The sequence below is a fragment of the Zophobas morio genome, unplaced genomic scaffold, assembly GCF_036711695.1.
Source record: "Zophobas morio isolate AGI-343-1 ecotype UQ-CSIRO unplaced genomic scaffold, CSIRO_AGI_Zmor_V1 ptg000018l, whole genome shotgun sequence".
NCBI classification, from domain to species: domain Eukaryota; kingdom Metazoa; phylum Arthropoda; class Insecta; order Coleoptera; family Tenebrionidae; genus Zophobas; species Zophobas morio.
The window spans coordinates 5,721,672-5,737,485 of NW_026972123.1; the positions used below are offsets into that span (position 1 = coordinate 5,721,672).

Consider the following 15,814-nt stretch of genomic DNA (forward strand, 5'->3'; position numbering starts at 1 on the left):
TGAAAAATCAAGAAATCGAAAATTTTCAAAACTGAAAAGTCGAAAGATTGAAAAATCGAAATTTGGAAAATCGAAAAACCGAAGAATTCAAACTGAAAAAAGATCGAGAATTCAAGATGTCGAAAAATCTAAATATCTAAAATTTAGAAAAATAGAAAAATTACAATAACAAAAAATTTAACATTAAAAAAAACACAAAATTAAAAAGTCGAAAAATCGAGAAATGGAAAAATGAAAATTTAGAAAAACCAAAGATTGAAAAGCATAAAAAAATTAAAATCGGGAAATCGGAACGTAAAAAAAATAAAATAGAAAAATTGAAAAATTTTAAATTTAAAAATTCGAAAACTTGAAAAATCGAAAAACTAAAGAAATGAAAAACTAAAAAATCGACAAATTGAAAAATCTCAAAACTGAAAAGTCGAAAAATTGAAAAACCCAAAAATCGATTTCCGGTAAGTCGAAAAATTAAAATTTAAAAAGTTGAAAAATGAAAATATCAAAAAACTGAAAAATATAAGACATTCTCAAAATTGAAATGTTGAAAAATTGAGAAATCGAAAACTTGAAAAATCCAGAAATCGAAAAAAGAACGAAAAGTAAAAACATTTTAAAATCGAAAAAACGAATAATTGAGATGTAAGAAATCGACAATTCCAAAATCGAAAAATTGGAATACACATTAAAAAGGTTAAAATCGGGAGATCGAAAAATGGAGAATTTTAAAAATCTAAAAACTTGAAGAAATAATAAATTGAAAAATGGAAAAGCCCAGAAATCGAAATTAAAAAATTGAGACATCCAAAGATCCGAGAAATGGAGAAATCGAAAAACCGGAAAATTTAAAACTGAAATACATATTTAAATTTAAAAAAAAACGATAAATCAAAATATTCAAAATTCAAAAAATCGAAACATCGAGAAATCGAAATATCAAAAAAGTGAAAAATTTTAAAATAAAAAATTGGAGATATTGAAAAATCCCAAAATTGGAACAACGAAAACTTCAAAAATCGATAAATTGGAAAGAGGAAAAATCGAAAAATCAAAGGATTGATTAATAGAGAAATTGAGAAATGTAAAAATGAAAATTTAAAAAAAGCAATAATTGAAAAATTGTAAAACTAAAATATCGAAAATTAAGTAAACTAAAAATCGAGAAATCAAGAAATCGAAAAATTGTAATTCAATTTTGTTTTATTTTTGCACAAAAATTTCGATGTCGAAGATAAAAATTCAACACGGATTCATAAACCATAACCAAATTTATATAACATTTATTTGACAAAACTGTAGAACTGAAGAAACGAAAAATAGAAACATTGAAAAACTAAAAATCGAGAAAAAATTAAAGAATCAAAGAACCAATTAAATCGAAAAATGTAGAGTCCAAAAACTAACATTCAAAGATCGAAAAATAAAAAAATTCCAAAAACGAAAAATTGAAAAAGTGAACAACTAATAAAAACTATAATTATTATTACATATCTAAAATGAAAACTAGAAAACCTGCAAATCAAAAATTGAAGAAACGAAAAACTGAAAACAAAAAAAAATGAAAAATCCAAAAACTGAAAAATTTCAAATTGAGAAAAAGAAAAATATAAAAAAAAATTGTTAAATAGCTATTAATTTACCTGATCTCATTTTCAATTCCAATGAAAACCCTTGCACATTTAAAAAAAATATATATAATAAATATAATGATAATACTCTTTTATTTTAGATAAATAAAATTGTCAGTTTTAACTTAATGTCATATAGTTTATGCAACCAATTAAACACTTATTAGTAACAAGGAATCGGGCAGTTATAGTAGCAATGCTTTTGTCAAGCTATATAATGTTATAATGTGTGGACTACTATATTTATCAATAATAGTCAGCACTAAGGAAATGACATTTTCACCCCACGACGAATGTAAACACCCCCTTAAGTAATAGTTTTTATTATAAATAATATTACAATAGTTATTATTTTACATGTTATGATACAACACACTACAGGTAAAAAAGAGAAACCTCGAGGTTAGTTTCTGCCAGCGGGTCCGTTCAAAAAACACAATTAAAATCGTTAAAAAAACATAAAAATGGCACAAAACGTGTTAATAAAACAGGCAAGAAACCAGATTTTGTCACCACCAACCGCCATCATTCTCTTCGTCTACACCTACTCAGTTACAATAAATACCTAACTACTTTAGTAACTCTCAATTAAGTATCGTTAACTGTTAATCCGCAACTACTCCTCATACAAAATACTCCTACTTGTTCGTTCTCTGGACGGAATTGCAAGTCTTCATCTATTACAGAACGGGTTACGAAGCCAAAAAAATGTCCTAGCGCAAAATCCGCATTTTTTCGACTGGATCACAACGTTAAAGGAAAAAACTTAGTTAAAAAATAGAGATTCGAGACCATTTCTGCAGTCATGGCGGCGCCTCAGACGCTCCGATGCTTGACTTGGGCCAGCTTGGGCGGACGTCAGTCGAGCGTGCTCTGCATCAGCGTCGTGACCTCTCGGAAGGCGGAGCCGACGGAGCCCGGCATCGACTGCTTCTTGGCCATCAGCGTTCGCAACTTCTGCAGGACCTCGTGGCACTTCACGGACTTCTTGTACCTTTCTTCGCGGGTGATGTCCACGCCGAAGGTGCCCACGGGCGACTGGACGTTGTTCTTGATCACGTGACCGAAGTGCTTGAGGATGAGTTTGAGGGTGTTGCAACCCGTCGTCATGTATCTGGAATGAAAGAGAAACTTTTAGTACCAGTGTTGATTTGTCTATTTACTTTTGTGTGTTCCAATTCGTCAGTTAAAAAAATCCTTTTCAAGAAACTTATTGAAATATACGGATAAAAAAGTGCATTTACCTGCCAATTATTTAATTATTCAAGAATTTTTCTACGGTAATGATGTTACAAGGAATACTCAAACGAGTATAAGTGATAAAAAATGAATAATTGATTATTATTATCGATATTTGCGCAATCGAAACGTCAAGTAAAAAGTAATGCATGACGGTTTTATTTCTATCCTTAAAATGATGAATAAAATCGCTCAGTCGGTGTCCAGCAGCAGAATGGATTACAACGTAAATAAAATAATGAAAGGTATGAATAATCTACAGTTTGGGACAAATTTTCGGTGAATTTTAACCACTTTAACTTTATTTTTTGAAAAATTTCGAAAATTGTACACCAATTACACTATGCAACAAATTAAAAAAAAATAAAATTCACAGAATGCACAGTATGTAGTTAAAATTTCTTACCTCAAACTCAATTGAGGATTATACTTGAAAGAATCGTATCACATCAGGTTTCAAAATGAAAAGCGTTTATTGAATTTTTTGAAATCATACAAAATTAATAAAACAATACTTCATTTTTCATTGAAAAAGGTCTTTTTTTCGAACGATTGACATTCCTATTGTAGCCAGATCTCGCAGTATCCCTCTGAAGACACCAACAGAAGTCTGCAAGCATGGGTGGATACATCAAAGCGATATTTTTACGATTAAATGCAACCAAGTGTCCCAAAAAGTACGAAAAACAAAACACCCGTTATCTATATTTTGTGATGTGATATGAGGATAAAACATTTTTTTCTTTAGTATATGGAGTATAGCTACCCAACCTATTACATCAGGTTTCAAAATGAAAAGTGTTTATTGAATTTTTTGAAATCATACAAAATGAATAAAGCAATACTTCATTTTTCATTGAAAAAGGTCTTTTTTTCGAACGATTGGCATTCCTATTGTAGCCAAATCTCGGAGTATCCCTCTGAAGACACCAACAGAAGTCTGCAAACATGGGTGGATACATAAAATCGATATTTTTACGATTAAATGCAATCAAGTGTCCCATTAAGTAAGAAAAACAAAACACCCGTTATCTATGTTTTGTGATGTGATATGACTATAAAACATTTTTTTCTTTAGTATATGGAGTATACCCAACCTTAAACACTATCTGAACTTTCTGTGAATTTTTTAGTGTTGCATAGTGTTATTTATGAGTCCATTAAATCAATTTTAATAATTTTTTGGGAATTTTTTTGAAACTTTTGCATTCCCTCTTCCCGGTTATTTGACTAGATGTTGTGAAGCGATTTCGGATTCGCTACAATTTGACACCAATTCTCAGTCGATTGAATCAATTTTTATCATTTTTTTGAACATTTTTTGGAAATTTTGCACTAACTTTTCACGTTTATTCGACTAGATGTCGTGATTTCGGATTCATAATTAGAGGAAGATTGTTTATAATTTGACACGAATTCGCGGTCGCTTGAACCCATTTTTACCATTTTTTGGAAAAATTTTGAAAATTTTTAGCGCATTTTTCACGTTTATTTGACTAGATGTTGTAACGACGATTTTGGATTCGTAATTTGCGGAAAATTATCTACAATTTGAGCCTAATTCTAGGTTGATCGAACCAATTTTTTCCATTTTTTTTGAAAAATTTTTGAAAATTTTGAACTCACTTTTCACGTTTATTCCACTAGATCTTAACATGGCGAATTCGGATTGATAATTGGCAAAAGATTAACTACAATTTGTCACCAGTTCTAGGTCGCTTGAACCAAGTTTTCCATTTTCTTCGAAAATTTTTGAAAATTTTGAACTCACTTTTCACGTTTATTGGACTAGATGTCGTAACGACCATTTCGGATTCATAACTGGCGAAAGATTATCTACAATTTGACACAAATTCTCGGTCGCTTGAACCCGTTTTCAGCATTTTTTTGGAAAATTTTTGAAAATTTTGAACTCACTTCTCACGTTTATTTGACTAGATGTCGTGATGGCGATTTTGGATTCGTAATTAGAGGAAGATTGTTTATAATTTGACACGAATTTTCAGTCAAGAGAGCCCATTTTAACCATTTTTTTGGAAAAATTTTGGAAATTTTGAACACACTTTCCACGTTTATTCGACTAGATGTCGTAACGACGATTTTGGATTCGTAATTTGCGAAAAGTTATATACAATTTGACCCTAATTCTCGGTAGATAGAATCAATTTTTTACATTTTTTTGAAACATTTTTTGAAAATTTTGAATTCTTCACGTTTATTCCACTAGATGTTAAAATAAAGAATCGGATTGATAATTGGCAAAAGATTAACTACAATTTGACACCAGTTCTTGGTCGTTTGATCCATATTTTTCATTTTTTTTTTTTTGGAAAATTTTGAACTCACTTTTCACGTTTATTAGACTAGATGTCGTAACGACCATTTCGGATTCATAACTGGCGAAAGATTATCCACAATTTGACACAAATTCTCGGTCGATTGAACCCATTTTTACCATTTTTTTGGAAAATTTTTGAAAATTTTGAACTCATTTTTCACGTTTATTCGACTAGGTGTCGTGATGGCGATTTCGGATTCGTAATTGGAGGAAAATTGTTTATAATTTGACATGAGTTTTCAGTCGAGAGAACCCATTTTAACCATTTTTTTTGGAAAAATTTTGAAAATTTTGAACACACTTTTCACGTTTATTAGACTAGATGTCGTAACGACCATTTCGGATTCATAACTGGCGAAAGATTATCCACAATTTGACACAAATTCTCGGTCGATTGAACCCATTTTTACCATTTTTTTGGAAAATTTTTGAAAATTTTGAACTCATTTCTCACGTTTATTCGACTAGGTGTCGTGATGGCGATTTCGGATTCGTAATTGGAGGAAGATTGTTTATAATTTGACATGAGTTTTCAGTCGAGAGAACCCATTTTAACCATTTTTTTGGAAAAATTTTGAAAATTTTGAACACACTTTTCACGTTTATTCGACTAGATGTCGTAACGACGATTTTGGATTCGTAATTTGCGGAAAATTATATACAATTTGACCCTAATTCTCGGTAGATAGAACCAATTTTTACCATTTTCCCGAAAAATTTTTTGAAAATTTTAAACTCACTTTTGACGTTTATTAGACTAGATGTCGTAACGACCATTTCGGATTCATAACTGGCGAAAGGTTATCTAGAATTTGACACAAATTCTCGGTCGCTTGAACCCATTTTTACCATTTTTTTTGGAAAATTTTTGAAAATTTTGAACTCACTTCTCACGTGTATTCGAATAGGTGTCGTGATGGCGATTTCGGATTCGTAATTAGAGGAAGATTGTTTATAATTTGACACGAATTTTCAGTCAAGAGAACCCGTTTTAACCAATTTTTTGGAAAAATTTTGAAAATTTTGAACACACTTTTCACGTTTATTCGACTAGATGTTAAGATGACGAATCGGATTGATAATTGGCAAAATATTAACCACAATTTGACACCAGTTCTAGGTTGCTTGATAAATATTTTTCTTTTTTTTCGAAAATTTTTGAAAAATTTGAACTCACTTTTTACGTTTATTAGACTAGATGTCGTAACGACCATTTCGGATTCATAACTGGCGAAAGATTATCTACAATTTGACACAAATTCTCGGCGGCTTGAATCCATTTTTACCATTTTTTTGGAAAAATTTTGAAAATTTAGAACACTTTTCACGTTTATTCGACTAGATGTCGTAATGACGATTTTGGATTCGTAATTTACAGAAAATTATCTACAATTTGACCCAAATTCTCGGTAGATAGAATAAATTTTTTACATTTTTTTGAAAATTTTGAATTCTTCACGTTTGTTCCACTAGATGTTAAAATAACGAATCCGATTGATAATTCGCAAAAGATTAACTACAATTTGACATCAGTTCTAGGTCGCTTGATCCATTTTTCTTTTTTTTTTTTGAAAATTTTTGAAAATTTTGAACTCACTTTTCACGTTTATTAGACTAGATGTCGTAACAACCATTTCAGATTCATAACTGGCGAAACATTATCTACAATTTGACATAAATTTTCGATCGCTTGAACCCATTTTTACCATTTTTTTTGGAAAATTTTTGAACATTTTGAACACTTTTCACGTTTATCCGACTAGATGTCGTGATGGCGATTTCGGATTCGTAATTAGAGGAAGATTGTTTATATTTTGACACGAATTTTCAGTCGAGAGAACCCATTTTAACCATTTTTTAGGAAAAATTTTGAAAATTTTGAACTCACTTTTCACGTTTATTAGACTAGATGTCGTAACGACCACTTCGGATTCATAACTGGCGAAAGATTACCCACAATTTGACACAAATTCTCGGTCGATTGAACCCATTTTTACCATTTTTTTGGAAAATTTTTGAAAATTTTGAACTCATTTCTCACGTTTATTCGACTAGGTGTCGTGATGGCGATTTCGGATTCGTAATTGGAGGAAAATTGTTTATAATTTGACATGAGTTTTCAGTCGAGACAACCCATTTTAACCATTTTTTTGGAAAAATTTTGAAAATTTTGAACTCACTTTTCACGTTTATTAGACTAGATGTCGTAACGACCATTTCGGATTCATAACTGGCGAAAGGTTGTCTAGAATTTGACACAAATTCTCGGTCGCTTGAACCCATTTTTACCATTTTTTTTTGGAAATTTTTTGAAAATTTTGAACTCACTTCTCACGTTTATTCGAATAGGTGTCGTGATGGCGATTTCGGATTCGTAATTAGAGGAAGATTGTTTATAATTTGACACGAATTTGCAGTCAAGAGAACCCGTTTTAACCATTTTTTTGGAAAAATTTTGAAAATTTTGAACACATTTTTCACGTTTTTTCGACTAGATGTCGTAAAGATGATTTTGGATTCGTAATTTGCGGAAAATTATATACAATTTGACACAATTTCTCGGCCGCTTGAATCCATTTCTACTATTTTTTTTTGAAAAATTTTGAAAATTTGAACACTTTTCACGTTTATTCGACTAGATGTCGTAATGACGATTTTGGATTCGTAATTTACAGAAAGTTATCTACAATTTCACCCAAATTCTCGGTAGATAGAATAAATTTTTTACATTTTTTTTTAAATTTTGAATTCTTCACGTTTGTTTACTAGATGTTAAAATAACGAATCGGATTGATAATTCGAGATTAACTACAATTTGACACCAGTTCTAGGTCGCTTGATCCATATTTTTCTTTTTTTCGAAAATTTTTGAAAATTTTGAACTCATTTTTCATGTTAATTCGACTAAATGTCGTAACGACCTTTTCGGATTCACAAACTGGCGAAAGATTATCTACAATTTGACACAAATTATCGGTCGCTTGAACTTTTTTGGAACATTTTTGAAAATTTTGAACTCACTTCTCACGTTTATTGGACTAGCTGTCGTAATGACGATTTTGGGTTCGTAATTTGCGGAAAATTATCTGCAACTTGACACGAATTCTGGGTCGATTGAACCCATTTTAACTATTTTTTTTTTGGAAAATTTCTGAAAATTTTGAAGTCACTTTTCACGTTTCTCTGACTAGATGTAGTGGCGATGGATTAGGATTCATAACTGGCGGAAGATTATCTAATTTATCTACAATTTGGCACCAACTCACAGTCGACTGAAGCAATTTTAACAATTTTTTTGGAAAATGTTTGCAAATTTTGTGCTCACTTTTCGCATTTATTCCACTACATATTAAGATGATGACTTCGGATTCATAATTGGCGAAAGATTATCTACAATTTGACACCAATTTTCGGTCGCTGGAACCAATTTTTTCCATCATTTTGATTTTTTTTTAAATTTTGAACTCATTTTTCACGTTTATTCGACCAGATATACCGACGATTTTGGATTCGTGATTTGCGGAAAATTATCTACAATTTGACACCAATTCTCGGTCGATTGAAGCCATTTTAATAATTTTTTGGAAAATTTTTGAAAATTTTCCACTAACTTTTTCAGGTTTATTGGACTAGATATCAAGACGGCTATTTCGTATTCGCAATTAGAGGAAGATTATCTACAATTTAACACTAACTCTCAGTCGATTGAATCAATAATTTTTTTTTTAATTTTTGAAAATTTTGCACGTTCATTCGACTAGGTGTCGTGACAGCGATTTCGGATTCGTAATTAGAGGGAAGATTGTTTATAATTTGAAACGAATTTTCAGTCGAGAGAAACCATTTTAACAATTTTTTTGGAAAATTTTGAAAATTGTAAACACACTTTTCACGTTTATTCCACTAAATGTTAAGATGACTAATTCGGATTGATAATTGCCACAAGATTAACTACAATTTGACACCAATTCTAGGTCGCTTGCACAAAATTTTCCATTTTTTGGAAACTTTTTGAAAATTTTGAACTCACTTCTCACGTTTATTCGACTAGATGTCGTGATGGCGATTTCGGATTCGTAATTTGCAGAATAGTGAAAAATAAAAAATTGTAAAAATAAACAAAAAAAAAAACCGAAATCAAAAATTGCCAATCAAAAATTTGAAAAAATGAAAAATTAAACGATCGAAAATTTGAAAAAGAAATTGTAAATTCCAGAAATTTTAAATCAAAAATTGCAAAATCTGATAATTGAAGGAAAAATTGAAAAACAAAAAATTATAAAATCCGAACACTGAAGAATCGAATATTGAAAAAATAAAGAAAATAAAAAAATGAAACGAAAAGTAGCAAATCGAAAAATTGCAATATCTAAAAATTGAAAAATCGAAAAATTGAAAAATTGAAACATGAAAACAGAAAAATGAAAATTTGAAGAATTGAAAAAAAGAATTATAAATCCAGAACATAAATATAAAATTTCAAAAAAGAAAAAAACCGAAACGAAAATTTGCAAATTGAATGAAAAATTAAAAATCTCAAAATTGAAAAACGAAATTTCGAGGACATGCATATAGTAAAATTGAGGAAACAAAAAAATGAAAAATTGAAAATCTGTAAATTGAAAAATCGAAAAATTGCATAATCTTGAAAACTGAAACATACAAAAGCTGGAAAATCAGAAAACTGAAAAATTTAAAAATGAAAACTCGAGATGCATATCGTAAAATTTAAGATAAGCAAAAAAATATATAAAAATTGTAGATCGAACAAAAATTGAAGAAACAAAAAAATTGTGAAAATTAAAATGAAAAAACAAAAAATTATAAAGCCGGAACATTGAAAAATCGACAAATTGTAAAAATCAAGAAAATAAAAAACCGAAACCAAAAATTGAAAATCAAAAATCTTTAGAAATGAAAAAGTTTAAATTTAAAAATTGAACACTCGAGAAATTTTAAATCGAAAAATTGCAGAATCTAAAAAACTGAAGAAACAAAAAATGAAAAAACAAAAAATTATAAAATCGGAACATTTGGAAATCGCAAAATTGTAAAAATAAAGAAACTAAAAAGCGGAACCAAAAATTGCGAAATGTTGAACAAAAATTGAAAAATTGGAAAATTAAAAATTGAAATCTCGAGAAATTTTAAATCAAAAAGTTGCAAAATCTGAAAACTAAAGAAACAAAAAATCGACAGTAGAAAAAGTGAAGACACGAAAACTTGAAAAAACAAAAAACTGTGAAATCGAAAAATTGAATAATTGAAAAATAAAGAAAATAAAAAACTGAAACAAATAAAACGAAAAATGAAAAAATTCAAAATTGGAAAATTGAAAAACTGAATAATTTAAACTTGAAAATCTCGAAAGAATTACAAATCAAAAAACTGAAGAAACAAAAAATTGAAAAACTGAAGAATTGAAAAATTCAAATAAAGAAACAAAAATTATAACATCGAAATCCAAAAAAATTAAAATTAAAAAAAAAGAAGTTAAAAGCAAAGTGAAAAATTGCAAATGGAAAATTGAAAAAATTAAGAACTGAAAATCTAAAAATTCACAATTCCTGAAATGCAAATTGAAAAACGAAAACTTGAGATGCATATCGTAAAATTGAAGAAACAAAAAAAATAAAAATTGAAAAATTGTAAATCGAACAAAAATGGAAGAAACAAAAAAATTGAGAAAATTAAAATTGAAAAAACAAATAATTATAAGGCCAGAACATTGAAAAATCGGCAAATTGTAAAAATTTTGAAAATAAAAAACTGAAACCAATAATTGGAAATCAAAAATCTTAAGAAATGAAAAATTTTTAGTCGATTCATTCGATTTTAACAATTTTTTTTTTGGAAAATTTTGGACATTTTGAACTCACCTTTCACGTTTATTTGACTTGATGTTGTGACGGTGATTTCGGATTCTTATTTGGTAGAAGATTATGTACAATTTGATGCCAATTTTCAATCAATGGAACCGATTTTAACAATTTTTTTTGGAAAATTTTGGAACTTTTGATCTCACTTTTCACGTTTATTTGACTTGATTTGGTGACGGTGATTTTCGATTCGTGACTGGCGGAAAATTATGTACAATTTGACGCCAATTTCTAGTCAATTGAAAACATTTTAACCATTTTTTTTTTGGAAAATTTTTGAAAACTTTGAACTCATTTTTCACGTTAATTTGAATTGACGTTGTTACGGATATTTCTGATTCATAATTGGCGAAAGATTATCTACAATTTGATACCAATTTTCAGTCGATCCATCTGATTTTAACTATTTTTTTTTGAAAATTTTGGAAATTTTGAACTAATCTTTCACGTTTATTTGACTCGATGTTGTGACGGTGATTTCGGATTCTTATTTGGCGGAAGATTATGTACAATTTGATACCAATTTTCAATCAATGGAACCGATTTTAACCATTTTTTTTGGAAAATTTTGAACTCATTTTTCACGTTTACTTGAATTGACGTTGTTACGGATATTTCTGATTCATAATTGGTGAAAGATTATCTACAATTTGACACCAATTTTCAGTCGATTGAACTTATTTTAATCAATTTTTTAGAAAATTTTGGAAATTTTGAACTTTCACGTTTATTTGACTTGATGTTATGACGGCGATTTCGGATTCTTATTTGGCGAAAAATTATGTATAATTTGACGCCAACTTTCAGTCAATTAAACCCATTTTAAGCATCTTTTTGGAAAATTTTTGAAAATTTTGAACTAACTTTTTAGATTAATTTGACTAGATGTCATGACGGCGATTTCGGATTAGTAATTGGCGGAAGATTATTTACAATTGACACCAATTTTCAGTCGATTGAACCCATTTTAATCTTTTTTTGGAAATTTTTGAAAATTTTGAACCAACTTTTTTAGATTAATGTGACTAGATGTCATGACGGCGATTTTGGATTAGTAGTTGGCGAAAGATTATCTACAATTTGACACCAATTTTCGGTTGATTGAACCCATTTTAATTCTTTTTTTGGAAATTTTTGAAAAGTTTGAACTAATTTTTTTACATTAATTTGATTAGATGTCATGACGGCAATTTCGAATTAGTAGTTGGCGAAACATTATCTACAATTTGACACCAATTTTCAGTCGATTGAACCGATTTTAACCATTTTGGAAAATTTTTGAAAATTTTGAACTCACTTTTCAGGGTTATATGATTTGATTTGGTGAGGGTGATTTCCGATTCGTAATTGGCGGAAGATTATGTGCAATTTGATACCAATTTTCAGTCGATCCATCTGATTTTAACTATTTTTTTTTGAAAATTTTGGAAATTTTGAACTAATCTTTCACGTTTATTTGACTCGATGTTATGACGGTGATTTCGGATTCTTATTTGGCGGAAGATTATGTACAATTTGATACCAATTTTCAATCAATGGAACCGATTTTAACCATTTTTTTTGGAAAATTTTTGAAAATTTTGAACTCATTTTTCACGTTTACTTGAATTGACGTTGTTACGGATATTTCTGATTCATAATTGGTGAAAGATTATCTACAATTTGACACCAATTTTCAGTCGATTGAACTTATTTTAGTCAATTTTTTAGAAAATTTTGGAAATTTTGAACTTTCACGTTTATTTGACTTGATGTTATGACGGCGATTTCGGATTCTTATTTGGCGAAAAATTATGTATAATTTGACGCCAATTTTCAGTCAATTAAACCCATTTTAAGCATCTTTTTGGAAAATTTTTGAAAATTTTGAACTAACTTTTTAGATTAATTTGACTAGATGTCATGACGGCGATTTCGGATTAGTAATTGGCGGAAGATTATTTACAATTGACACCAATTTTCAGTCGATTGAACCCATTTTAATCTTTTTTTGGAAATTTTTGAAAATTTTGAACCAACTTTTTTAGATTAATGTGACTAGATGTCATGACGGCGATTTCGGATTAGTAGTTGGCGAAAGATTATCTACAATTTGACACCAATTTTCGGTTGATTGAACCCATTTTAAGTAGTTCTTTTTTTGGAAATTTTTGAAAAGTTTGAACTAATTTTTTTACATTAATTTGATTAGATGTCATAACGGCAATTTCGAATTAGTAGTTGGCGAAACATTATCTACAATTTGACACCAATTTTCAGTCGATTGAACCGATTTTAACCATTTTGGAAAATTTTTGAAAATTTTGAACTCACTTTTCAGGGTTATATGATTTGATTTGGTGAGGGTGATTTCCGATTCGTAATTGGCGGAAGATTATGTGCAATTTGACGCTAATTTTCAGTCAATTGAACCCACTTTAATCATTTTTTTGGAAAATTTTTGAAAATTTTGAACTAACTTTTTTACATTAATTTGACTAGATGTCACGACGGCGTTTTCGGATTAGTCGTTGGAGAAAGATCATCTACAATTTGACACTAATTTTCAGTGGATTGAACCTATTTTAACCATTTTTTTGTAGAAAATTTTGAACTCACTTTTCACGCGTAATTGACTTGATTTGGTGAGAGTGATTTCCGATTCGTAATTGGCGGAAGATTATGTACAATTTGACGCCAATTTTCCGTCAATTGAACCCATTTTATGTATTTTTTTTTTGAAAATTTTGAACTAACATTTTATATTAATTTGACTATATGTCATGACGGCGATTTCGGATTAGTAACTGGCGGAAGATTATCTACAATTTGACACCGATTTTCAGTCGATTGAATCAATTTTAACAATTTTTTGGGAAAATTTTTGAAAATTTTGTATTCATTTTTCACATTTATTTGATTAGATGTCGTGACGGTGATTTTGGATTCATAATTAGAAAAAGATTATGTACAATTTGACCGGAATTTTCAGTCAATTGAATCAATTGTTTTAATTTTTTTTGAAAATTTTGAACCCAATTTTCACGTTAATTAATACCACCTTCTGTTCTATTCATTTCAGTTGATTTCCTCAAACTGGCCAAACTGTTCTCTTGCGACATTTTCGAATACAAAGTGGTAAAAATTCTTCTGGTCCTTTTACTCCTAATTCATGGAGGTCTAGGATTGGTTCAAACATACTTCATCGTTTATATATTCAACAGTCAGCAGTTCGCGTCTTATGGACCTTTCTTCTTCGGCATATTTTTCGTAAGTAGTATAACTATATCCACTTTCACGATACCGTCGTTTCGAACTCCGTCAGAGTCTAGGAGGTGTAGCGATGGCTCTGTTCAAAAACGACTACATCAGCCACATCTCCGACGAAATGACCGTCTGGGACATGGACGCAGCGGGCCCAGAAATCCGTCAACGCATCAAGAAAGAATCAAGAGTTATATCGATGGTACTAGCGGCGACATTTCTTACTGCGACTGCTGTAGGTTCCGTCTTCGTTTTACCAACGAGTGTCGACTATGACAGGTTTTTTGCTATTAAACTCGCCACTGACTACTGTCCCAAATACAGTACCACCTTATCGTACTTGTACAAACTCACACTGCCATTTATAGCTTACGCAACGATAGTACCTTGCGCAAATTTCATATACTACAGCCACCACATGCGATTTCAATTAATGATGTTGAGTAAACACGTCCAGTGTTTAACCGAACAAAGAAATAAACAAGAAACGGACTTAGAAAAATTGATCTACGACGAAAGCTACCAGAAGGAGTTCAGCAGAAGGATTATTTTTTGCATTCAGAGACATAACGAGATCATCTGGTAATTTCTAGTAGATTCTAAATTAATAATTAATGCATGAATTTGTAGTCTTGGCAACAAGAAGCAAGACGAAATGAACTTCCTCATTGGGTACTTTGCGCTAACCGGTTGTGGTGTGGGGATTTCCATCATACTTTTTGTGATCATGTTTTCTGTAAGTAGCTGTCGCAAAATGCTGACAACGACGATGATAAAATAACGTTACAGGGTTTGCTTTTTCAAGAGAAGCTGATGCTGGTGCGCATTACGCTGTTGTCGATGATTTCGGGTTATGTTTTCTCGTTGCTGATTTTATCGGGACAAGCGATGGAGGAAGAAGTACCACGTTAAGGACTTTGTATTATTACTATTATTGTTGTTGTTATCGTTTTAGACTGATCGAGTCAGCGAAATGTTACTTAATGTCGACTGGTATTTACTTAACCCAGCAAACAAACGGACATATGTGATTTTTTTGATTAATACTATGGTACCGTGGCGCCTGCAATTTTTGCAACACAGTATTAATCTGGAGCTAGGTGTCAACGTAAGTGTGCTCTTTTATGGTTTGCTAAAAATACAAAAGTCCTGATTTCAGATTGGTAAACAAATCTACGGCATCGGTTCTGTTTTACTTAACTTAAGAAGTAGATTTATAAGCAGCTATAATTCCAATGCAGAAAAATAATGTCAACACGTTTGTCTTTAAAAGTCGAGCAACCACTATTTACGATTATTATCATCACGTGTTTGTACTTATTGTTACTCTATTAACAAATTAATAAATACTAATATCTATGTGTTTATTATTATTTAAAAATAAAAATTAATCAAAGCTGTTTATGAAATGTAAATAAAATGAACTCCCTGTATACTTATGGTACAGCACCAAAAATAAATTGTGATGGATTTCATAACAGCGTTCTACT

The 15,814-nt window shown here is 30.1% G+C and overlaps 2 protein-coding genes across 2 annotated transcripts in view; one reads left to right on the forward strand and one right to left on the reverse strand.

Moving 5' to 3' along the window:
* Nucleotides 1–1,932: 1,932 nt before the first annotated feature.
* The window catches only part of LOC135130921 (katanin p80 WD40 repeat-containing subunit B1), a 93,002-nt gene continuing 79,120 nt past the window's right edge, over nt 1,933–15,814 (reverse strand). The window contains exon 9 of the mRNA XM_064058384.1: nt 1,933–2,739. Within this exon, the coding sequence (XP_063914454.1) occupies nt 2,484–2,739 (256 nt within the window). The 3' untranslated portion in view covers nt 1,933–2,483. The remainder of the gene's footprint in view (nt 2,740–15,814) is intronic.
* Nucleotides 3,075–15,624, forward strand: LOC135131054 (uncharacterized). The gene is made up of 7 exons (XM_064058578.1): nt 3,075–3,109; nt 14,143–14,330; nt 14,386–14,906; nt 14,955–15,060; nt 15,114–15,224; nt 15,280–15,432; nt 15,484–15,624. The coding sequence occupies exons 1-7, from the start codon at nt 3,079–3,081 to the stop codon at nt 15,571–15,573; spliced, it is 1,200 nt and encodes a 399-aa protein (XP_063914648.1). The 5' UTR covers nt 3,075–3,078; the 3' UTR covers nt 15,574–15,624.

Bases quoted from the DNA above. Each gene is read 5' to 3' on its own strand.
- LOC135131054 (XM_064058578.1), top strand. From the start codon at position 3,079: ATGGATTACAACGTAAATAAAATAATGAAAG. The intron at 14,331-14,385 runs GTAAGTAGTATA...GAACTCCGTCAG, and splicing joins TCTTCTTCGGCATATTTTTC to AGTCTAGGAGGTGTAGCGAT. The intron at 14,907-14,954 runs GTAATTTCTAGT...ATGAATTTGTAG, and splicing joins AGACATAACGAGATCATCTG to TCTTGGCAACAAGAAGCAAG.